This window comes from Ursus maritimus, unplaced genomic scaffold (assembly GCF_017311325.1).
Source record: "Ursus maritimus isolate PB19 unplaced genomic scaffold, ASM1731132v1 scaffold_20, whole genome shotgun sequence".
Classification (NCBI taxonomy): Eukaryota; Metazoa; Chordata; class Mammalia; order Carnivora; family Ursidae; genus Ursus; species Ursus maritimus.
In genome coordinates, this window is record NW_024424453.1 from 5,714,890 (window position 1) to 5,741,039 (window position 26,150).

A 26,150-nucleotide genomic window follows, 5' to 3' on the forward strand; every position below is an offset into this window, starting at 1 on the left:
CCATCGGAGTTATGGGTCTCATGAGAAAGTTGAGGACTTTGGGTCAAGATAGCCCCTGGCGTGGCCAGCCAGCCTCTTCTCCCTCCACCACTTTGCCTCTAACAGGTGGTAGGGGCAAAGTCTGAACAAACAGAAAGAAGGGAGAAGGGCAGAGGGGGCGGGGGAGTGCTGGGCAAACAGGCAGCTCCGAGGTCGTTTACAGAAGCCCAGAGAACAAGCAGAGAGAGGCTGGGTCCTTGGACAGCCTCTGTGTTCCATAGGGCCACCTCCCTGCTCACCTTGCTAGGCGACCTCTGCCAGGAAGGTGCCTGGCCTGGGGTGGCAGCGGGCAGAATTCTCCCTGAAGATGACTTCTCGGGCCCAACAGCAAAATCTGAATTTCATGTCAGATGATGGCCGATACAAACAATACCACCACACTCCAGGGAAAACTGGGACCTGGTAGGCAGGTGCAGCCTTCCTTGTGGTTCACAGTAGAGGAAATGGGCCACTTCCCATCCTAATTCCTCTCTGCTGCTGCAGAGGTCTGAGTGTCACATTTTCAAGTTCATAGTTGCAAGATGGAGGATGGCCCCTTGACTTCAGTCCAACTTTACTGGAGCATCAGCAACAGCAGCAATGACCTTCTAACAGATCAAACCACTGAGAGTTCAGGTTGGCTTTGTGGCAGCAGCTCCTGTTAATTACTCTACTAATAGGTCTCCCGAAGGCACTCCACGCTTCTTGCCAAATCCTATCTGTCATACTCTTCCAGTATCAGCAGGGTTTGACTTCAGCTTCCCTGGGCTTGGCTTATGGCACAGTTTTATGCTGGAGTCACTTTTGAGAAAATAATGATAGAATTAAATCTGTGCTTCTGTCCCCTCAGTGATGTGGCACAAAACTACTCAGTAGCTTCTGGTAACACACACCCGGAAATTCTAAATATCATCTGGGTAAGTAGGTAGTCAATTTCATATCTTTTGCATATGTTACCAAGAAGAATGTTGCAAGAAGAGAATGAGGTTCAGGACAGTCCACGAACTCGGCCATGGTCACATGGCTACTGAGCATCGGCACTGGGGTTCTAACCCAGGGAATTCTGATTCCAAAGTTCATTCCACAGTGTCCTGCTGCCCTGACTGACAAGTTCCCCCTATTTATTTATTTTTATATATTGTTTAAGAGTTAAGCATTTTTTAAAAGATTTATTTATTTGAGAGAGAAAGAGAGAGAGAACACGTGCGCATGCACACATGCACAGGAGCTGGGGGAGGGGCAGAGGGAGAGGGAGAGAAAAAATCCCCAAACCGAAGCCCCACTGAGTGCAGAGCCCCGTATGGGGCTGGATCCCAGGACCCTGAGATCATGACCTGAGCCAAAATCAAGAGTCAGCCTCCTAACTGACTAAATCACCCAGGTACCCCAAGGTACCCCTATTTAATTCATTACAGGAGATAGTCCATAAAAGGAGAATACTTGGTTGTTTTATTTTTATTTTATTTTTCATTTTTTAAAGACTGAGAGAACACGAGCAGAGGCAGGGGGCAGAGGGAGAAGGAGAAGCAGACTCCCTGCTAAGCAGGGAGCCCAACTTGATCTGGGGCTTGAATCCATAGCCCTGGGATCATAACATGAGCGGAACTGACTGAGCCAACCAGGTGCCCCAGGATACTCGGTTATTAACCTCAAGGAGAGTAGAGGCCAGATGAGATCACTAGGTGAACCAAGGTAAGATAGTTAAAAGACAGTATTAAGAAGCACTAGTGTGAATGAACCAGATTTGAAATACTGCAGGCATTCAGACAAAGGGAGAGGTAGAGGCACACGTGCCTGGGAGTACCAGGCTTCCCAAAGCTTAGAGAGTTGAAGGAGGGCAAGAAAGATGGATAAATTGTGAAACAAGAGGAGGAAGGAAAGTTCTACACATGAGAGAACACCCTTGCAGGGCCTGAAAGAGGAACCAGCCGGAGGCACTCAGGGGCCACAGGGGAAGCCAACCAGGCTCTGTGGAGATGAGTGGGGTAGAGGTTATGGGACAGGAGGCCATGAAAGGCCTGGCTGAGGAGTTTGGACTAGACCTTGAGACAGGGCAGAGCCATGGAAAAGGAAGGAATCAGTTGTTTGAAGAAGCAGCTCATTGGAGGAAGGTTTTGGAATGTTGAGTTTTCTTTAAAGATGGAGTTGGTCTCAGGCAGTTAATGGTCCAGGGATTTGACTCAAGAAAGATGAAGATCTAGAATGTCAACTTAGTAGACATCCCATTGTTGCAGTTGGTCCTCCTTCTTGACCAGCAGGCCCTATAATAACTTTCTATCTCTAACTTTGAATGGGAAATGTATTCACATACTGTTTTGATTCTGTGAACTAAAGATCAAAATGGCTGTCCTCTGGCCCTTAAGTCCAAGTCACTTTCTCTGGCCTCAGTTATTTCATCTGCAAAATGACAGAGTTGGACCAGTCTCTGGTAGCCATCTGTGGTGACCATGAGCTCTTAATTTATGTCCTACTTTTCATAAAGCCGTTTGGTAACCCCCCTCTTTTTTTCTTGGAGATTTTCTTGGGATGTGTGAGCAGTTTTCCTTTTTTGGGGTCTTTGGTCAGAGGGAACATAAGCCATCTGACCTACTTTTTGTGGGGCCTGACTGCCTGTTCTTGTGTTTTGGTCAAAGCCTCATGTTTCAAGGAATGCAGTTCTCTTCAATTGCAATGTGTGAGGACCCTAGTAGACCCAGGGTTCAAAAATCACCTCTTTGAACACACACTGAAATATTTATGGATAAAATGATAGGACATCTGGAAAGTGGGTAAGGTATAGATGAAACCACATTGGCCAGAACCTGATCATTATTGAAGTTGGGTGATGGTATGTGGGGTTTCATTAAACTATCCTGGCTACTTTTGTAAATCTTGAAAACGTTTTCATTAATGAAAAGTTAAGAAAAGGAAACACAGGCACTTCTTTGTTTCGGGCTACAGCATCCAGAAAGCCAAACTGTTGAGTATCCACAAAGCAGTATCCCAAAGCAATCTTGAGACGTGGGAAAACAGTGAAGTTGATACAACAAAATAATTTACTGTAGAGTCTCTCTGAGGACATTGGCCTTGAATGACTTGTTGACAAGAGCATCTCCATTTATTGCGAGCTGTTATTCTCCTGCTTGCAGTAAGACTCCGCCTTCCACTTGTCTTTTCCTTCCCATTCCTTTGTTTGTGAGTTAACTTTCTCCCATGGGCAGAGAGAGCTGCTCTTTCAGAGACTGTAAAGAAAGAATGACAGAGCCCTTCAAAGCAGTGGTTTTCCATTTTTTTTAAACCACAACTCAGAGTAAAAAATATACTTTTTATCATCACATACAAACACAACTGACATGTAAGTTTCACAGGATAACACCCTCTACTCAGTGGGGTACGTTCTGGTATTTTCTGTTCTGTTCTATTCTAGTCTATTCTGTTCCAATATTTTAAAAGGCTGTTGTGATCCACTAAATTGATTTCAGAATCTCTAATGGGTTGCAGCCTGCAGTTAAAAAATTTTTGGTTAATGAAAAGATACATTGGGCAGGAAACTTAACATTTAAAACATCTGGCCTGGGGTTGAAGTCACAGGCAGCTGGATCTCATTTGTATCTGACAGTGGAAAAGATCTCCACACTTTCTTTAAGTGGGTGGAAGGTCAGATCTACAATGCTAGCCAAGGATTGACTAAAGTATTAAATTTCAGGAGATGTGTTAATTGATGGGCCCATCAACAGGGAGTAATCACAAGTCGTAGGCTTACGATGGGACTTTGGTTGAACTGGGCTCAGCCACATGCCATCTTGCAGTTTTATGGTGGTAAAAATGGGAGTAGCCCCATTATTCACACTCCACTGTGGCCATTGCTCAGCAGAGGCACCAGGCAATGGCATGAAGCCATACATGTCCTTTGGAACCAGACAGACCTGAACTGAGACCCCATTAACTCCTAACCATGTGCTTTTAGGCAGCTCACTCACCCTCTCTGAATCTCAGCTTTTTTCTCATCAGAATGGGGATAATAATACTACTGTATTAAATGAGATAAAATAGAGCATCTAACCAGAATCGGACATGAGGGTAGACCTTCAACAAATGCTGTTAACCTCTTCTTCTACTAGCACAGAGGCTGTGGAAAGTTTCCTTCAAACACTGCTCAATCTTGTGCCCTGTGTGATGGATCTGTCACCTCTGCTTCCCCCAGAGGTTTGCTGGAGGGGAAAGAAAGACAAAAGACTCATGTAGAAATTGGTATGAAGTACCAGCTAGCCAAGAGAGAAGCCAGACTAAGTGACCTAGGCACCATCATTCACTAGCTTTTAGGTCTCCAGTTCTTTGGGGAAATGCTATGTTCTTCTAAAACTCTTGGCTTGTGTTTATTAAAGCTATTTAGTTTCCTGGGCACCAACTCAGACCCACTGAATTATAATCATCCCAACCCAGTGTCTAGTAATTCACCAAGTCCTTTCAAATCCACTTCTTAAATATCTCCCCAGGCCATCTCATTGTTTCCTCTTTGCTGCCCTACCTGTGAACCTGTCAACTGGATTCCTGGCTTCTGGTCTTGCTTGTTCTCCATCTGGTCTCTACTCTGCAACCAGAGAGATGGTTTTATAATGCAAAAGTGAAGCAGAGAATACTGTGCAAGAAATCCACTGATTTCTCTATGCTTTTGGAACAAAGTCCGAACCCCTGACATGTCTGTCCCCAAGGCTCATCTTGATCTGGTCAACCTTTGCATCTTCTCTTTTGCTCACCTGCCCCAGCCTCTGGACCACCAATTCAGGGGTGGCAGGGACAGTGTCTCTCCTGCTATCGATGTTGGCTGATGCCAGCACATGGCCTGGTGCAAACCAGGCACAGGATAAAAGAGCAGTTGATGAGCACCAACTAAAACTTTTCCATAAAATCATGGCGAGTGACCTATTTTCTGTACAAAATAACTTCCCCATCCTATGGCAAATTGTCTTGTAAAGTTCCTGTTGTATTGTCTGCTGGTTGGTTAGAGAATAAATCAAGTGTATTATAATTTCCATCATTTTATATTTTGGTACAAGAATAATTTCAAGGACTTTTTCCCCCCCAGATTTTGGAGAGTAAATATAGCTTGGATGCCTTTCCTATACTCCTCAAAATACTCTGAGTGGTTGCTGGTAGTTTCTTGTTGTTTCTAAAGCCTGGTCTTGCACAGACATAATGGCTGAAGATTTCCCTTAGTAGGGAGAATGTCATGCATTACGGTTTTCACTTCCATTTAACCAGATTAAGTATTTAAGTGCTTTGTGCTCTGATTAGAGGTGTCTGTATATGAAAGTGCTGCTTGAACAAAAGTTATGGGTAGTCAAATGTAATTTAATTGACTGATGTTCCATATTAAGGCAAAACCACTTCACTTAAATAATTAGCTTGAAGTGGTTACAGTAGCAGAGTTAACAGATTTACTTTTATTTCATCTATGCTACTGGCATTAGCTAACAACAGAACTCCGGCAACATGCTGTTTCACAGAACATTCGGGTCCAGCAATCTAGGGTTCCAGGCCATGCTAGTACCGCCCAGCTACCTCCCTAAGCAGGCATCAAAGAGCCATCATCACTGGATCAAGTTTTCCCCGATGGTTTGTTCAAAGGATTGAATAAGCATTCAAAACGGAGCATTCTGGAGAGAACATGGACAGTTTCCCTAAACATAATGGTGCCTACTGGAATAGTCATTCACAGAACTTTCTAAACAGTGATTCCCAAATCACTACTGATTTGGGGTGCTGCAGAGTCATTGGGGTGGCAGCTACACGTGGGAGCAGCAAGCTTAGGCTTCAGGGCAGGTAAAGGGACAGTCAGTTATTAGTTAAGCAGGTACGGGAAACCTACTTTATAATGGCCTAAACAGAACTAAATATCCAGAAGTAGAGGGTTTGGTGGGTCAAAGATGGCATGTGGGCACTCAGAGATTTTCCCTTTCCAGCCTGCCGTCCTTAGTAGGTTGGCGTTCTCCTCCGACTAGTCATTCCATGGTCACAGGCTGCAGTTGCAGCCATGCATCAGCATTCCACGTAACCGAAAGGGAGAGGAGGCAAGCAAGCCACTGTGTCTCCCTTTATCAAGAGAACACGAGGTTTTTCCAACCCTGCTACGAAGCAGACAGCTGCTTGGATCTCATTGACTGGAACTGGGTCACATGCACCCCCACCCTGGCTCCAGGGAGGCTGGGACAGTGGGGAAGAGGACTTTTGCACTTGCCCTAGACTCAACCCTATCAGAGAAAATTTCCCCTTTTACTCCCTCCTTTCAGTAAACAAATGTTTGTAATACTCCTTTGTCCAGAGAGGCAATGAATAGATCATATAACCGGTCTAGATCCATAATTTTAGAAAAATGCCCTAAATGTAACAGAAAAATAAGAAATAAGAGGAAAGTTGTTTATAATAAAATGTGTGCATTTCAATGTATAATTGCCTCTGTAGGACTCCATTAGAAGACATAATGTCACAGTCAGATGTTTGCACCTATTTTTAAGGAATAGTTGAGAAGAAAAAAAGAGAAGAAGATCAAAAGATATTCCATACAAGAAGTACAGGAAGATGAAAGAGCGGAGGTTCAAGTGTGCACTAGAATAAAAACCAGTGAAGTAGAGGTAGGAACAAACCAGACTTGTTTGCAAGGATAAAAGAAAGAGAGGGAGGAAACCCTTAATTGTCCAGGCAAATTACAGGCTGTGGAAGTGGAGACAACGAAGACTATGGTATTCTCTCAAGTGAGCTGAGCCTTATTGCTAAGTGCAGTGTCAAAAATAATTGTTATGACATGGGACAGGGAACTGGGGAAGCACCGCAGAAAACCCATCTCCTATCCTGAAGACTTAAAGCATGTCACTAAGCCTTGAGGACCTAAAAACAAAACAAAACAAAACAAAGCCTTGGAGGCCTTGTGACTCAATAAGCAATGAAACAGACGATGTTCTAGAAAAAAAATCATAGTAGAAGAGGTTCTGGAGAAGGTTTTTTGGTAATATTCTGGCAAGACGATCAAAATAAAGATGAAAAACAATAGGCAACCCCAAATGAATAAATGTCATTATTCTCACACCTTAGATTTCTTATCATTATGCTAAACCAAAAAAAAATTGTAATAGGGGATGACAAACGTGAAATTATTTTGAAAACTTGTAATAATGCATAGAACTCAGATTTCTGTGTTTCATGCATCTCCCCTTATTTAATAATATTTGATGCTGTTAGCAGAGACTCAAACCCCCTCAGTCGCATAATTCCATGTGACAGCTACAATGCTGGGGTGTGGCACTGTCAACTCACACACAAGCAGGGACGCCCAGAGGTGATGTCACCGTCTGTCATAGGGAATAGCTCCTGGTAAATTTCAAAACAGCACGAACATAACACAGCCTAAGCACAATCTTTCCTCGATTTATGCAATAACTGTTCTTCTGGAAAATTTCAGCATTGGTTAAAGCTATGAAACATCTATTTGTGTTTCCTCATAAAATGGAGCTCGGTAGTGAGGCACAGACGATAGTTTTCTCACCTACATGAATTTCCAGGGGGCATTAGAAGGAGGTGCAGGGCCAGTCTTTGCGCCACATACTCTGCCATGTGTTGCAGGGCCTCCGTCAGCACCCCTGGCCCCGCTGTCTGGTGCCCCTCAATCAATGTGACATTTACAGCCCCTTCCACCCTCTTCCCCCCCACCACATTTCCAAAGCACCCTCTGCTGTGGCTACCCACCTTCCTGGAGAACCACTGGCTCAGGTGAATCACTCATGGCCCCCATTGGGTTGCACACAATGGCCGGGTGAACAAAATCAGGGTTCTGTAGTCAAAGGGCCAGGGGGACAGACACTGGGCAGGGAAACAGTGATGTCATATCTGCCACAGGGAGTGGAAGGGAGCCTGAGCAGGTCCCCATTAAAACCCCTAATCGTGGAAGAGGAGGAACTGGGGGGATGCCCCATCCATGAAGAAGTTGGAGGTGCGATGAGGGGACCTGGGTCAAGTGCGAAATCTCAACCCCACCAGAGCCAGAGCCAGAGCCCCGCACAGTGAGAGGCCGTCTCTGAGTACTCACTCCTAGCTCCCCGCGGGAGCAGATGGCATGAGGAGGGGTAAGATGCCCCCCAGGAACCTTTGGCCGCACAGCAAACCCACAGAAGGAACTTCCACTCCGGGGCAGCATTGCTGCAAACGCGGCAGCAGCTGTCAGGCCCCACCTACTTCCCACTTGCAAGCAGACCTCTAATCTGAAAAGGCAGAACTGCAGAAAATCTGCAGCTGGTTTCCTTACTCGGTCTGTGGGATTTTAACAAGGCACCCACATGGTTGCTGCTAGAATCTATCCCTTCTCCCAATACTGGACACATAAAGAGAGCCCCTCTATATGGAGAAAAACCACCAGACATATTAAAAGATTTTTATTTTTTTATGACAAGAGGTCCAACCTGAGAAATCAAAGCAAAAATGTTCCCTTCTAGAAGTATTATGTCAAGCCCAATAGTAGGAAACCTTAAGCATCTCTAATTTGTGTCCTCAGGGAGTTTAAGGGCACACTGCACCCAAGACACAGGAGCAGGTAGACAGCAAAGGGGAGCATTGGGTGCAGGAAGACTATTTAAGACACAGTAGCCACAGCTGGAAATGCATGGAGGCCGGTGGACATGGCTGGTACTAAATTAGGGCAAGAAGACCAAGGAGACCTTTTCTCACAGTTGAATAGAAACAAAAGTGACACAGAGAAGAGAGAAACCATGATGCACAAATCCAGCAAATCCAAATATATAGAGACTTCCGCAACGAGAAAACAGAGCAGAGGCAGTGATTAAATCTGAGTGGATAGTTACTGTTCTTTTCTTCATCATACTTTTTGCTTTGCTTTCATTTCCTTCAAATGTTCATGGAATCTACCACTTATAAACCCAGAAAACCATAAACTACAACAAGCACAATTCAGGCAAGAAAATCTGTTTAGAGGCCCTGTTTTCTTCATCTCTCAGGAGAGAAAAACCTTCTAGGGCTAGCAGGGATCTCGGGCTGATGGCCAGAAATAAGATGATCCTCATTTTCAGCCACAGGTGAGCGTTAGCTGGAAGGGACATCGTCTGTCTGTTTCCTTCCAGCTTCCCGTCCCATGTGGGGAAGGCAGAGCTGAATCTGCTGCCTGTGGTCTTCCTCACAAGCATGCCCAATCCATGTATGATGTCCCTCATCTCACTGATGGGGTTCCCGGCAGGAAGGGATACAACCTTGTCATGTTTAATTCTGGGCTCCCCTTGCACAACTGCAGCTAGGGCCTGGAGTCTGGGGCCGTGAGCTCCTGTGGCTAATGCAGGAAAGGTTGGAGGTGTGAGGCCAGGATGAGACTGTGACTTTTGTGCAGGAGAAGCTCTAGACCTGTTGTCGTGGGGGGGCCCTGGCTTCAGCGGCTCGTCACTGGGTCTTCTAGCCACAAGACTGGGGCTCAGCGCAACTCTCATGACTGAGAAAACAGCTTGAATCCCTTGCTCTGCTAATGGCATGTAAGGGAAGGAGAGAGTGTCTTACTGCAGGGACTTTCTAGGAGTTCACAGTTTTCTTTTAAGTGGATTTAATGGGACATTTAATTTTCTCATGGCTATCAATGAGAACAGCATTACACGCTCAAGTACTCCCTAGCACGGCCCAAATGAGCGTTCGCTGTATGGAAGGCTGCCCCTTAGAGGACGCAGAGGCACTGATATTTTTACGTGAATGACATGGACTCTTTCTTTCATATTTGGAATTGAATCCGATCAGTAACAATGTCAGGCTTTTTCTTTAGCATAAGCTTTTCAGGTGTATCCTAACAGGGTTGAAAATACTGGTATGTTGCGGGGTGCCTCGGTGGCACAGCGGTTAAGCGTCTGCCTTCGGCTCAGGGTGTGATCCCGGCGTTATGGGATCGAGCCCCATATCAGGCTCTTCCGCTATGAGCCTGCTTCTTCCTCTCCCACTCCCCCTGCTTGTGTTCCCTCTCTCGCTGGCTGTCTCTATCTCTATTGAATGAATGAATAAATAAAATCTTTAAAAAAAAAAAAAGAAAATACTGGTATGTTGCAAAGCCTAACAGTCTTCGCCATGCCCTCACCCTTAGTGATAATTAGTCTGGGTAAAGAATTCTGCCCATCGAATGATGACTGGATATTCAAAATGTGGCACATACGTAAAATGGAATATTATTTGGCAGTAAAAAGAAATGAAGTACTTCTGTATGCTACAATACTGGTTGAAACCTTTGAAAACATGCTAAGTGAAAGAAGTCCGTCCCAAAGGACCACATATTGTATGATGCCATTTACATGAAATGTCAGAATAGCCAAACCTATAGAGACAGAAGGTAGGCTGCCTAGGGGTGAAGGCAGTGAGGAGACTGGGACGTAATGGCTAAGGGTGTGGGTTCTCTTCTCAGGCTAATGAAATGTTCGAAAATTGATTGTGGTGATGGGTGCCTAGCCATGCAAATACATTAAAAGCCATTGAATTGTACCTTTTGAATGGTTGAATTGTGTGGTATATGAATTGTATCTTAATAAAGCTTAAAAAAAAAAAGGCAACCACAGGCAGTCCCTCTTTTCTGGGCATGTGTTTATACTTAGGGCACGGCTTTTATCGCCTCTCTGCGGCGCTTAGAGTCCTGGCTTTATGCTCTGTCTTTGATGCTTCACCCCTGTTGTCCTGTTTGGAATCTCCTTTTTTTTTTTTTTTTTTTAATTGAACCCAGCTTTTCATTTGGCTCGCAGCTCTGCTTGCTCTCTTAATTTTGGCAAATCTGCTGACCTTGGGTGAGAAACCCCACTTCCTTCTCCAGCCCCGCGGAACGTCATCGGCAGGCTGCCCATGATCTTGCATAATGACAGGGAATTCAACAGAGGTGGACCCGCAACCCTCTTCCTCAGTGGCTTTTCTTTGAACAGCCAAAGGAGCTGGGTTATTTCTCATCGTTAACACCACCTTCTGTGAGCACCATGCTTTCCAAAGTAGCTCTCCCACTCACAACTGTACTCGCTATTGTTCGTCAATCCTGTGAAGTGGATACAGTATTTACCATCTTTGTTTTACTGAGGAGACTGAGCCCAAAGAGGTTAACTGCCTTGCTCCAAGTCCATAGTGGATCCCACAACTCAGATCTTCTGATTCTAGCTCCAGTATTCTTTCCATTGATTCAAGACTCCCCAACACGAAATCCCACTTGAGGATAAAATCTTTCACTCCAGATAAATTGGTGTCTTTGATCTCTGCCCTGCCATTGTGTTTGCTGAGCAACTACTATGTGTCAGACCCTGCCAAGTGCTGGAGATACACTAAAGAAAAAGACAAGGCTCCACCCCATAGACTATCAGACGAGGTGGACCTGCCTACCTCCTTATCTTTGCTCAAATAACAACTCCACTGCGCCCCGGGCTCCTGCCCACCATCCCCCACTACTGCCCACACCATCTGCTATGACTTCCTTGTCCTCTCACCAGGTCAATGACTACCTAACCTTGCAGACTCCCTCCCTAGGATAACACACTGTCCTGATAATACATATGCTCTCAGAAGCTTTTTCTGCTTTCCTTTGGTGTTACATATAGGTTTTAAATAGAGGCAACTATGATCTGAGTGTCCCTCCCCACAGAGAGGAAAATAAATTATCCTCTGAGCCCAAAGGGACTCAGAGTAGAGGGGTACAAGTCACCTTAAAGATAGAGAGTGGCTCCCAGGTAGCCCAACGGCTGAAAACTTGATCAAATGTATCTAAATACAAATACAAATGTACCAAATTATCTAAAGAAAGAAACCATCAGTAAGAGGCAGTTGGTTAGTTGTAGAAATTAGAGAAAGAATAATCCCTGAAACAAATGTTACTGGAGCCTGTTCAAGCACCATTCTGGACAAGGTGTGCCCAGCCGGTGTGTGGTACAGGACTAACTATGAAGAGATAACCTAAATTTGCTGGGACCAAGCCCTCAACTCATGTACCTCCTGCCCCTAGCTCTGAGGCCATGCTACCAGAGAACCTGGCCTCTGGAGAAGAAGGGACTACTCGAGATGGCATGCACATCTGGCCCACTGACAGTTCTATTTCTCAGTGGAAATTAATAAATGAGCACGTGGCTTTATACATCAGCCTCCTGTGGCCATGAGTCTGCCTTCAGGCAAGTCTGGGATGCTCCCAAGTCTGAGTATCTGACCCACCAAGGCCTGGGGCAAGCCCCCAGGCCGCTGTAAATAGCCGGGGGAAATGGCCACATGCGGCTGAGTGAGGGACAAACCAACTTTCTTCAAACCCCTCAACCTAACAACAAACGCTGGTTGGTTGACGCATTCCCCTGCGAGGAAGGCTTGGAGAAAAATCAAGCTTTGCCGTTGCTCTCCAAAGGCCTAAGCACCTCTGTGACTTCAGTTGCTAACGATGTTGCCATTGTTTCGGTAGAACCAAAGGATAGAGGCCATGACACTTGATAGTGTGAACCTGGGAAGGACAATCCTTTGAACAAACCCGCATTTTCAGATATATTTCTTTAGTCACAATCATATTTGGTGGGCAATGTCTTTATTTGTGATTTGATGTGATTTTCAAAAGCTGACCTCCCTGCATCCGTTTTAAAGCTCCAACTTCTGTACTTCAACAAGAGGCCACCTGCAGAGATGGACTGTCGGCAGAAATCCCTGTTTTGCTGTCATTGGGCTTACTTACACAGGGGTAGGATGAAGCTGTTTTGTTTTTAAATGGGGGTTTTTATGGTCCTTTAGCTACATTTTATTACTTATTTGACCTTATATGTTTTGTACACGTTCATTTAAACTATGAAGAAGAAATACCCTGTTTCAGTCCATGGTCACCTTGAACAATAAATTGACCTTTCGATGACAGAGGTCTGTGCAGATGCAGAAAGGCACACTGTTGTGGCTGAGGGCTAATGATACATAATGAGTTACTTACATTAAGGTCTCTTCCAATTAAAGAAAGAAGAATCACATTTGGTAACACAATCATACAAGGAGCATCTATGTTTTCAGGCACAGACAAAATTGGAAAGAACTGTGAAGATTAAAGGAAACTTGAGAATTTTCTATACTTTATCCTGTGTTCTAGGAGGAAAACAATAGTATCAGGTTGAAGAAAATTAGCTTAATTCTGTTCTCTGGAATGTGTTCACTGGTAGACTCTTTCTTCCATTTGTTGACTAACTGAATATAGATCCCATTAAAAGGCATTGGATTCATTTTTCATTTGAATGGAAGGAGCTCAATTTCCTCCCAGAGCTGGCCTGCTGAGAATATCTAACACACAGCTTAACATGCTTGAAATCTGCCATTGAAACCCCAAGAAATGCCAAGTCTCATGTGACAGATGAGGGCATACACCCACACACACACAATGAGTTACATTTAAAAATATTTACATTAGGAAATAAATTAGTTGTTATGTCCTTGCAATTATCTTATTGTGAATTAGAAACCCTCTGAACAGAAAGCCTAATTTCAGAGCTTCCTTCTTCCCTCCTAACAAGTGTCTTATGTTTATGAAGAACATGCTAAGGATAATAAACAGTCTAAGGGATGATTGTTAGATTTCAAGCAGTTGGAAATTTGGGGGGAAAAAGAAGATTGTACCAAAGAAGCTGAAAGGTTAGGCTTTTCATTGGGAGTATATTATCCTAGTACAAACATTGGTAAACTTGAATTTTTATCTGTAATCAAACCCTTAGGGATTACACCATCACTTGCCACTCCATATCATGCAATCTTCTCTTTTTATATAATATTTATGTCTTAGTAACAGAAAAAAATTGATATAGCTCCTCCATTCTCCCATGAAGGCTAAATGAATGTCTTTTTAAAAAACATCTGTCACAAAAAGGCCTGAATTGGACACACAACTATTAAAGGCTCTTTCCCATGTAAAGTCCTCCTGGTTCCCGAAATTCAATCAAACAAATTAAGTTTCTACTCCACACTGCTTGCTGGGATCTCACGTGGTCCGACAGTCCTATTCTTTGCTTTGCTTCTGGCTGAGTCATCCAAACCAGCATACTCGGGGTGAAGAATCTCTGGGTGTCATACACAACAACTCGGTAGAGTTATGGAGTTCAGCAAGGCAGGATAGTACACCAGTCTGAACGGTTTCACTCATTGTCCTGCCTCTCATCTATGGGGAAGCCAGGCCTTTTAACCTGAGGGTTGAGTGACAACTTCTGGTCCCAATCCAAAGTACTTCTCTGCAACCTCCTGATACCGAGGCCCGTGTCCCATACCTATGTCTTGAACTTCTATGTCTTTAGAGTTTTCCCAGATGGAACCTTCACTTCCATCAGTTCCTGGCCTTCTGAGTTTTGTTTCTCTGAAGTCTTTGTTACCTTTTATCTCAACCTTCACAAAAAAGATCTTGGGAACCATGCTCTATGTTAAGATGGGAAGAAGAAAGAGTAGCTCCTTTGGGCTCAGAGGACTGGCAGTTGTATCCTTCCTTCCTCTCTCCTCCCCAGAAAATTTCTGGAGGAAAAGAGGGTTTGGTGGGTGGGTAGAAATTTTGGGAAAGTGAAGATATTATGAAAGCTAGTGAGGCTTTTTTGGTGAACCCTTTGGAGTCTTCTTGGCAAGGGACCAAGGGAGATGGTTATTGCATGGGGAGTTTTGGGGCAGTATCTCTGATTGGTGGCTCAGATGGGAAGGAGGCAAGAAGAGGCTCCTTAAGTCCTGGGCGCCAGGAATAGAGATCCTCCTGGTTTCCTTCTTAATGGTCTTACCCACTTCCTGAGCCTAGAGGATGGGCAAGTATCCTAGGAAAAGCCAAGCCCTGGATCTTCCTATAGGTTTTATTTTCCAGGATCCTGCATTACATGTAGCACTAGAGAGAAAGAAATCCTAAGCAGTGTAAGGGAGGAAAAATTTTCCCTGACCCTCTTGGGGGTTCCTGGCAGGGTCTGAAAATTAAACTGACAAAGGCAGATTAACAGGAGAAAAGCATATACATTTATTTAATGTAAGTTTTATGGGTTATAGGAGCCTCATAAGGAAATGAAGATTCAAAGAAACAGTTAGACCTGAGTATTTCTATGCTAGGTTTGATGAAGAGTGAACAGTCATATAAAAGTATAGTAGGCTAGGAGTATGAGGTAATTGTAATGAACTTGAGGAAACTTAGCAAGGCCTGTTTGTCAGGATTCTTCTCAGTGTCCCTTTGTCTTTGGAGATAAAGATGCTCCTTTTCTCCCAGTACAGAGAAAACACCTCTCGTGTGAGGGTTTTATGATGTGTTTCATGGAAGAAGGGCAACAGGGGTGAGGTGTTTGTGGGGAAGGGCAGTGTGTCAGAGTGGCCTTCCTCCTTCTGCCATTTTCTCAAACTCCTTCAGCTTAAACTATTTAATATGCCAAGGTGCTATATTTTGGGGTAGCCTGTTCTGAACCCCAGCAGCAGTAATGCCTTGCATTTCCCAACAGTCTGCAGAATTATCCATTCTGTTATCAATTATCAATCTTAAAGCCAGCCCCAGCTGCCTACCGCCTCCCTCAGCCCCCTGACCTCCTGAGGGAAGTTTATTTTGGACTTTTCAGTTCCATTCAATATGGGTATTAATTACTACCATTCCCACAGGGGCTGTGGGAAAATACTGTCAGCAGACACCAAGTTCTCTGTGGCTGTGGCCGTGGAGGGCTGTAGGGTGCGGCTCATCACTTCCTTCTAGCTGTTCTCATTGAGCCATGGCCATTAGACACTCCCCTAGGAGGAAACTCTTCTGATTTTCCATCTACAAAAAGCTTGCCTGCATGTTTGTGGGGCCCCTTCTGCACCCCTGAAACTGTCAGGGCACACATATGAGTCATCTGGGGGCATTGAGCCATGACAGCTCTTCAACCACTTTTCTCCTCACTGAGCAGGCAAATTAATTTTATGTTGAGCGTAATAGCATTTATGCTTCAGTTCCTTCAGATGAATGTGTAACTGCTGAGGCACCAGAGGTACCAGAGATACCATATTCCAATGCGCAAGCTTCCAAAGGATTTAGCAGAAAAGTGTGACAACTCTTGAACTCTTCACCCACGTCAAGGACAGGTAAAGGATTGAAGGGAGTAAAGACAAGAGAGATATGGGGAAGTAGATTTTTGCAAAAAAATTTATGGGTTCACTGGGAGTCTGATCCTAGCCAATGCACAAGGAATGCCCTCCCCTCAAACCCAATGCAAAGGGCCCAGGGAGAGCCTGATGCGGGTCTCAACAGTTGGGTCACGGTGATCCGGGCTCACCTCTGACCTGAGAAGTGAACCTCAGTGTTGAAGAGTGGGATGGCCAACAGCTCTGGTGGTGAGCAAAGGAGGGGTGTTAGGTTGGGACCAGACATCACTTGCAGACTTCGTCAGGTTAAGAGCGCATGTTTCCTATGCACCAAATGTAGGTCATAACACAAGGGAGAGCTGGCTAGGCTTATCTTAGATTCTACCCCAGAGATCCATGCAGGGGCAAACAGAGCTGATAGGACGTAAAGGTCTGGCTGGATTCCTAGGGGCTGGAATCCTAAATCAGGTACCAGTGGAATAAAATGGAATTCACCCAGGGCAACATAGCTGCAGATTGGATAATCTCTGTTTTCTTTTGAAGGGGAGCAGAGCTCTCCAAAGAACCTACAAAATATCTACGGGAAAGAGCATCTACTTTAAAAATCTGTCAAACTCAGAAAGCTTGGGGCCCGCAGATGACAGAACCAGTCAGTTCAGAACTTTCCTGTAACCCTCAGACACTAGAGACATCAGAAAATGCAGCAGGTGAAGTGAAGGAGGCAGAAATCAGCAGAGTAGGAGCAGGAGAGGAAACAAGAGAGAAAACAGCTTCTTGTCCAAACCGAGTCTTCCCGTCCGCAGCTGGCCCTCGGCACCACATACCCAAGGGGAACAGCTCAACTATAAGCCACAGTTGGAGTTTTAATCTTAATTTGGGCCTAGACGTAGTAAATACTGAATTCAAGACTGGGTTTGTGACTTAAGAAGTGAACAGAGAAATCATAGGACCTGCCTGACTTTTTATCACAGGGGCGAGGGGAGAACTAGTGCCACTAGATAAACGTAGAGCAACAGTGATAAGCAAAAATAAGTTGCTATCCAACAACATTCCAGAAGTAACATATGCTTGTGGCTTGTTTCATGTAGTCAGCACCCACTGAGTTACACCTGGCACGGGGGATGCAAAGGTAAAATACCCAGTGTTCTTGACTCTGAGGACCTTCGTCTTGTCAGAGAAGTGGACGGTGACTCTGCAGTGACGTTCAGAGACTCGAGTGGCTTGCGACTGCCTCTACTTAGTGGTCTCACATATGCCCGATCAGACTGGAAGCTCGCAGAGCCTCCCTCTCCCCAGCATCTAGGCTACACCCGAGCTCAGGCAGGGGCCACCGCGGGACACACCTCCAGTCATCACCACCTGCTGCAGTGGGTGACCTCACTACTTGCTGCCCCAGGGGGAGGTCACTGCCAACACGATTCCTCCAGGTGAGGTGGAGGGATGCCTGTCACCACCCACGGAGAGTTATTCACGTGAATGTTGGGTCTGAAAGCTGTGCGTCGACACTATCTGGGCGTTGAGTTAGCCGCATGTACGGCTCCGAGAGGCAGGAATTAAAAAGGAAGATGCACGCAAAGCCTTATAATAAAGACGGAAACACAGAAGAACTGGGCATAGGTAAGACGACTGATCAGAAGAAAGGTAGGTCACAGGCCAATGTGTCTTTGGGGCAGGGTTTTTAGAGACTAGAGTTGCAGCAGCTCAGCTAAGCTTGAGAGAGGGTGTGGGAGTAGCCCATTAAAGTAAAATGAAAGTAAATAGTCAAGTCACTAACTGCAATAGTATAAGAAGAGTATAAACCATAGAATGCACCAACTTCCTAGTGATCCATTTTCCCCATGGAACAGTGCATCAGTCGAGAGGCAGGTGGATCGTGCAGATGTGGAGTGTGGGAGGGGCCGTCTCACTGCTGAGGGAGCCCCAGACCAAAGGTCTGGGCAGTTTTGTGGACCCAAGGGCCTGGTATAAGGAGGGAAGAGTTAGGAGTGGAAAAGTACTGAGTCCTGAGTCAGAGTGGGGAAAAGTACCTTTACAGTTCTCCAATTCTTTGATAAGGAGACATCCAAATGGAGGCACCTGTGCTAGGAACGCGGGGGTGCAAGAGCAAGGCTGGCCAGGGAGGGTGGCTTCCCCCACGTAGCCTGCCTATGTGGGCACAAAAAATCACACATGGAATTTGGCCTGAAGCTGGACTCTGTAAGAGTATCCGACAATGTCTCTTAAACAGAGGTTCATGGCAAAATGGCTATGGCTTCTACACAAAGAGTGAGAGACATGCTCCCAGAGAAGACTTTAAACCTGAAGTGCTTTCTTCTGGGGTGTCACTGGGGTGATCAGTTCCTTCTTGGGTCTGGCTTTATTCAGGAAGGTGTGGGCCATGCCGCACCTCCTGTGTGGGCAGCCGGGAAACCTCTGTGGAAACGTGGGCCTCCCTACCTCTGACCAGTTCCCCTCCCTCCCGAGGGTGCAAAGCACCAGCGATGCCCAGAGCTCCAGAGTTGGGTTTACGGTGGGAAGGCTTAACCCCAGGTGGTGCCTTAATGATAGTTAGCAAACATGAGGGTCATTTTAACTGAACAATGGATTTCCATGTCAAGGAGTAGGTGGTTAAAAATGGCTCTGGAGTCAAAATGTCTGGTTCATAATCCCAGCTCTGCTAATAACTAGCAACGTAGCTTGGGTTCATCGCACAAATCCTTTGAGGCCTAGTTTTCTCTTCTATGTAACGGGGATCTCAACACTACCTGCCTTATGTAGTTGTTGTAATAAATGAAATGAGATAATGTGAAGTGCTTAGCGATGACATGTGCCCGATGGCAGCTACAGATGTGGGTTTATTCGGCTGTCTGGGGGAGAGGGGCGGCAGAGAGGGAACGGTTCGAGAGTGTGGGCGATGGGCATCTTCACTCTGCCACTAGAGATAAGTTTGCATTGTTTAGAATTTTATACATGTGGAATTATATGGCATATACTCTTTTGTGTCTGGCTTCTTTCATTCCACATGATGATTTTGAGATTTATCCTTGTTACGTGTATCAGTAGCTTGTCCCTTTTTTGCTGGTCCCTTGTGTGTGTATATCGTATTTTATCCATTCACCTGCTGGTGGGCGTCTGGGTTCTTTACAATGAGTGGCTATTATGAATAAAACTGCTAAGAACATTTGTGCATAAATCCTTGTGTGGACATTTGATTTCATTTCGCTTCATAAATATCTAGGAGTTGAATATCTAGGAATCAAAATGTCTGGTTCATAATCCCAGCTCTGGGATTATGGGTTACAAGGTGAGAGTATGTTTCTTACGAAACTGCCAAACTGTATTCCAAAATAGCTGTACCATTTTTCATCTCCACCAGAGAGGAAAACTAGAGTTCCAGTTGTTCTACATTTTTGGCAATACTTTGGATTGTCAGTCTTCTTAATTTTAGTCATTCTAGTTTATCTCATTGTGGTTTTTATTTGCATTGCCCCGACGAGTATGATGTTGAACATTTTTTCCACGCGCTTAAGCCTTTGGTATATCTTCTTTTGTGAATTGTTTCCTTGTCCATAATATTTTAAGTTAGAAATTATGCTTTGAACAGTAATGTCATAGTATCACTGACCACAAAAATGACAACAGAGAAATCCCTTCCCTAAATCGCCAGCATGCCTTTCCTGTTTATGCTGCTTTTAGAGACTCAACTTTAGAGTGCTGCTAATACGATTTCACTATTTCATGCTCCATATATTTTGCTGGATACTATTCCTCATGGTCCTTTTCATATGTCTACATTGAATTAGTCTGCCTATTAATGAAATAATGTTCTGCTTTATGAATTTCACAGATGGATTGCATATCTATTCTCTTCAAAATGAGAATTTGTACAAAATGGAAGCTTTACAACCTGTGTTTCAATAGATCTGTTTAAAGTTCAGAAATTCTATAACCAGATTTTATTTTATTTTATTTTTATCTTTAGGGAGGATGATTATAGATGGGATGGAAGGAATTGAGAAAGGCAGGAAATGATTAGAGAAACATTTCCTCAGCTTGAAATTGTAATTTTATGCTCAGAGGGCCTCCTGTTAGTTCTTGGCACTGCTTTTGCTAGAGATTTGGGTGCGATTACTCATCACCGTGCTCTAGGGGAAGCTCACGGCCAAGGGATCGAGAGTAGCCAAGGAATGGGATACGCGCATTCAGCCAGACTGCCCTTTGGTGAGCAAAAGCCAGCCTGAGTCCCTAAAGAATCTGGGGTAGGGGGCAGGAAAACTGAGGGAATATGAAGGAAACACAGTCAGCAAGATGGAAGAAACTGAGGGGCTTACCAAGAAGAATTACTGAGGGAGAAAAATTCCAGCCAAGAAAACAGTAGGAACTTGACAAATGTGGCTGAAGGGGGGCGGAATTGTTCTGCTAATGATGATGTATACCCAACCAAGTGTTGGCAAGATTATGCCTTCCAGATAGCTCCAGATTAACATTACAGATGGGAGAGGAGTGTTTATCACAATTTTGTGTGAATAAATACAGCGCTGAGAAAATTAAGCATTGGAAAAGGTAAAAGGAATATCAGGAGAGGAAGAAAAGAACTTTCCAAACTTGTTTGGCTCTGGACTAGCCTTCCGAGGCTGCAGTGGTGATGAGTCTGGAATTCAACAGTCCGGGGGTTATATACCTTCTCCTTGAGCCGCTGGGGAGTGCATGACTTCGGACAATCGCCCTGAGCTGCTAGTGATTCAGCAGAGCTGGCGGACCTCTAGTGTGCTAGCCAGCCCAGCATCCAGAATTTGTTTCGGCAAACCACACCTCCTCCAAAATATGCAGTCTTTGGGACTGTTAATCGTGTCTCCTCACCTCCACACCAAGAGGTGTACATGCATGTGACCCTCCTTCTAGGTCAGCGAGACTCCTGTTCACACTTACTGAGCACTTGCTATTTGCCAGGAACTATTCTTTTTTGTTTGTTTTTAATTAAGGTATAATTGCACAAACACCATTTTCAGGTGTACAACATCATGATTTAATATGTATATTGAGAAATGATCACCGTGGTAAGTCTAGTTAATATCCATCATCACATACAGTTGCAGATTTTTTTTCTTATAACAAGAATTAAAAATTTTTTTCTCTTGGGGCGCCTGGGTGGCACAGTGGTTAAGCGTCTGCCTTCGGCTCAGGGCGTGATCCCGGCGTTAGGGGATCGAGCCCCACATCAGGCTCCTCTGCTATGAGCCTGCCTCTTCCTCTCCCACTCCCTCTGCTTGTGTTCCCTCTCTCGCTGGCTGTCTCTATCTCTGTCGAATAAATAAATAAAATCTTTAAAAAAAAATTTTTTTTTCTCTTAGCAACTTTCAAATATACAACATAGTATTATTTTTTTTTAAGGATTTTATTTATTTATTTGACAGAGGTAGAGACAGCCAGCGAGAGAGGGAACACAAGCAGGGGGAGTGGGAGAGGAAGAAGCAGGCTCATAGCGGAAGAGCCTGATGTGGGGCTCGATCCCATAACGCCGGGATCACGCCCTGAGCCGAAGGCAGACGCCCAACCGCTGTGCCACCCAGGCGCCCCACAACATAGTATTATTAACTACAGTCACCATGCTGTACATTACATCCCCATGACTTATTTATGTTATGACTCGAAGTTTGTAATTTTTGGCTCCCTTCACCCATGTTGTCCACCTCCCACCTCTAGCAACCATCAGTCCATTCCCCATATCTATCTGCTTGGTGTCTTTGTTGTTGTAAATTCCGCTTAAAAGTAAGATCATATAGTGTTTGTCTTTCTCTGTCTAACTTATTTCACTTAGCATAATACCGTCAAGTCCATCCACTTGTGTTGAAAATGGCAAGATTTCATTCTCTTTTTTTATGGCTGAGTAGTATTCCATTCTGTGTATGTGTCACATGCATATATATATCACCTCTTTTTTATCCATTCATCCATCAGTGGACACTTAGGTTGCTCCCATATCTTGGCCATTGTAAATAATAGTGCAGCAAACAGGGGGGTGCAGATATCTTTTTGAGTTAGTGTTGCTTTTTTTTTTTTTTTTAAGTAGGCTCTATGGCCCCCATGGGGCTTGAACTCATGACCCCAAGACCAAGAGTTGCATCCTCTAACAAGAGCCAGGTACCCCTGAGTTAGCATTTTTGTTTTCTTCACCAGGAACTCTTAGGGCCTTGCATATATTAATTCATTTAATCCTCAGAACAATTCTGAAAAGGCAGATGCATTTTACAGATGAGCAAACTGAGGGAAAGAGAGCGAAATGACTTGCTCAGGATCATGTAGTTAGGAAGAGGTGAAGCCACATTTGACCTTGGGCAGTCCAGTTCTCACTGGCTGCAGGAAAGACAGGGAGAAAGGTTATTTCAGCTTTTCCAGCTTCTAAAGTAGAGACAGGCAGGAAAAGAAGGGGGTGGGAGATGTTGAATGAGTCACCTACAGTGTCTGCCAAATTTGGTCAGTTTTTTTTCCCCTCTCTGTTATTAACTATCTCTTCCTGCCTGCCATGGCTTTGCACATGATTCAAACACTTCTCCAGGGTCAGACTCATCGTTTCACACACCCACATCTTTCAGAAGACTTGCGATTTCATTTTGAAATTGATCGCATCGTAGTCTTTCATAGTTACAGATGTCATCTGAAAATGGCAGATACGTTGACAGTCCCTGCCAGCAGATGAGAGACTGACCACAGCCTTTGATTGATAACTGGTATGGATACTAGTGTGCTTGGGGAGGGTTGTTTGAGTAAGGGGTGAGCTCAACAGATGGGCATCTCAAGAGCATATATTCTATATCATAAGATATTTGCTTTCCTACATAACCTGGTATCCTGGATTCTTTAATAATGAGTCCTAAAACTGATGTAGGAAAGACGTTAGGGTTGAAGCTGACTGCCAAGAAAGAATTCTTGAGACATCTTTGGTGCAAAAAGGTGGTCTTAATAAAGCACAGGGACTGGACCCGTGGGCAGAAGGAGTGGCCCGTTATATACTCTCAAGCTGGGAGGCTGCTAGGGATAGCCTAAGTCTCTAGGGAATTTTGGAAGCATGGTTTCCAAGACCTTGAGGGGGCTAGCTATTGTTAAGAAAAGGTCATTAATTACTGTCTAATAAAACCTGAGTCCTGAGACCCTTCAGGTGTGTATCAGTGGGCCATATGCTCGGGGGATGATTGCCAACACATATATTGGGGGGTTTAGAGATAAAGGAAATTTCTAAAGCAATGTTTATATGTTAAAGTAGACTTACTTTAGCCTAATCCTGGGGGTCCGGCTAAGATTGCCTTTTGCCCTTAGCAAAGTATTAACAACGAGGCAGGTGGGTCCCTAGAGGAAAGTGACTCTGCCTGTTTCAAGGACTTGTCAATGGGCGGTAGGTAGTAAGGAAATTAAATAGTTTTTCTTCTGCCTTTGTTTCCCACATCAGGATCACAAGAAAACCTTGAATACAGCACCAAAGTAACCTAATCCTTTCTTTCCTCCCCAGTCCCATGTCTGCCTTAAGGAGGAAATTCAAAGAATGTGGGGAACGTTTAACAATGACGACTAGAAAACCCTGCAGGTTTGAGGCCCCCTGGGCTCCCAGGCTCATCCATTCCTCAAGCCTCCAGGCTTGCCTTCTGTCCACGGCTGGGTGTGATGTCTGTCAGCGTGCTTAGACACAGCTCTCCTTAACCCACCACCGGTGTGGCACAGAAGCTGACCGCCGTTGCCGCCCCCCTGCTCACTGACCTGGGCACGGATCCTCCACCTGTTGGTGCTGGGGTCTGCTGAGCTGCTGGAGCTGCTCCTGAGGGGAAGGTCGTCTTCCATGATGTTTCACGACTCATTTTTTCAGTCCCAGCATAGTGACATCAACCCTCCATCTCTTGTGACTGCCTCAGATGCTGAGACAACTTGTCTCTGGGTAGATTTAGAATTTGGGGTAGGACCAGAGAGCATCTAACCCTCTATTAAAAGATAACTAAAATTAGGGGCGCCTGGGTAGCGCAGTCGTTAAAGCGTCTGCCTTCAGCTCAGGGCGTGATCCTGGCATTCCGGGATCGAGTCCCACATCAGGCTCCTCCGCTGGGAGCCTGCTTCTTCCTCTCCCACTCCCCCTGCTGTGTTCCCTCTCTCGCTGGCTGTCTCTCTGTCACATAAATAAATAAAATCTTTAAAAAAAAAAAAAAAAGGATAACTAAAATTAAAACCATCACACACACACACACACACACACACACACACAGTTCACTTTTGAACAACATTGGTTTAAACTGCATGGGTCCACTTACACAGAGATTTTGTCACAGTGGAGTACTGTACTTCAAATGTATTTTCTCTTCCTTATGATTTTCTTAATAACACTTTCTTTTCTCTACTTACTTTATTGTAAGAATAATGTAGATCATACGTATAACACACAAAATATGTGTTAATCAATTGTTATCATTAGGCTCCTGGTCAACAGTAAAGTTTTGGAGGCAGTCAAAAGTTACACGTCCATTTTTGACTCTGTGTCCCTAACGCCCGTGTTGTTCAAGGATCGACTGTATGTATATGTTAAAGGTTTAACTACTCATATATCAATGAAGGAGCCAGGCAGGCATTATAATTCTAAGAACAGATGTATTTATAGATCAGAAATATTGAAATTAATATGTAAATGGAAGCAAACTGGTTTTTCCACAGGAGCTAGGGAAATCAACTGGACCTCTATCAGGACAAAATTTGCATGTTCATGAGAACATTTTACATTACTATCAACTACTTACAACTGAAAAGGTTGTAAAATAGCTCAAAGACATGGAGAGGTTAGAATCAGAGAACCGGAGGCTGTCCTTTGGCTTATGCCGGGTTTCCTAGGAAGCAGGACACTCTTTCCACAATCCTTGCAGGGTCTCTCTCCCTTAATAGCCAGCAGATTCCGTGCACCGTCCACAGTGGGACAGCCTCAATGCCTGGTTCCTGGGATTAACAAGAGCTCCAACATTGTTTTTCTCCTGTTTCTCTCAGGGTTACTTGTTTCTCAGTAAACAGAGCTCCTGGAGGTCTGCCAGAGTTCCAATATGGGGCGTAGAGCTCAGGCCTCCTCTGGAGCCCTCGCTGTTAAGTTGGATGCTTCATTCATTTTGCTGTATTCGGGAAGGGTGTGACTTGAGGATGGGTGGAGGGATGCTACGGGACAGACTGGATAGGATCAAGTTGTGAAGCATCTTCTGTGCCACCCTGTGGTCTTGACCCCAAAGGCAATGGAGAATAGCCACAGTCTTTTGATTAGATCAGTGCAGTGATTAGGGCTGGATTTTGATTGGGTAACTGGAGATGGCATGAAGGACACAGCATAGAGAGGAAACTAGAGATTTTTCAGAGGGTGGGAGGAGTGAGATGAAATGGAGATGGTAAGTCTTAGCTTATAGAATTGTCTTGAGTGAATGGAAATGACTTTTAGAGAATTTTCTGCCCATCACAAAGACACACCTTCCACTCTTCTCTTCAAAATATCTCCAGATTTGTCCTGCTCTCCCTTCCTACCTCCTTAGAGTTTCCCTTTCTCCAACAGCTCGTAAGCTAGGAGAACACTCAACCACTGTCCAACACTGTGATTCAGTGATGTCTGAAATGCTCAGTAGGATTCTTGCTCTGTGCAAAGGTCCTATACAGTTTTCAGGAACCAGGGTGTCAAAAGCAAATAAACTTGAACAAGTAAGGTAAGGAAATGGATTTTGGTCAGACTGCTGCAATAGAAAGAGCCTTCTAGATGTCCAGATCAGAGTGCCTCTGCAGAGTGGTTTCCCCTAAGACTTTTATAGGGAGGAGTCGGCAAATTATAGGTGGGGTGATTTTACAGTTGGAGTTGCTTCTATCCTCAGGGGAAGCCCCAGTCAGTGAGCCGGTCAAAAAAAAAAATTATATCTGTGTCTAGTTAGTTGGGGTTTTTGGAGGGGTGGTGGTGTAGGGGCCAAGAGCAAGCTGCCTTAAGATAGCCCACTTTGGCATGCAGATTACGCTAAACTGAACCCAGTCAAGGCTCAAAAGACTCAGGAAGAAACTTTTTGCTCCCCCACAATTGCTTTGAAGCATTTGGATAGAGAACCTACTCCAGGGACAGA

General features: G+C 44.7%; 1 protein-coding gene across 1 annotated transcript in view; it reads left to right on the plus strand.

Moving 5' to 3' along the window:
• Window positions 1–17,591: 17,591 nt before the first annotated feature.
• LOC103677367 overlaps window positions 17,592–26,150 on the plus strand; it is a 70,933-nt gene continuing 62,374 nt past the window's right edge. The window contains exon 1 of the mRNA XM_040636574.1: window positions 17,592–17,703. Within this exon, the coding sequence (XP_040492508.1) occupies window positions 17,592–17,703 (112 nt within the window). The remainder of the gene's footprint in view (window positions 17,704–26,150) is intronic.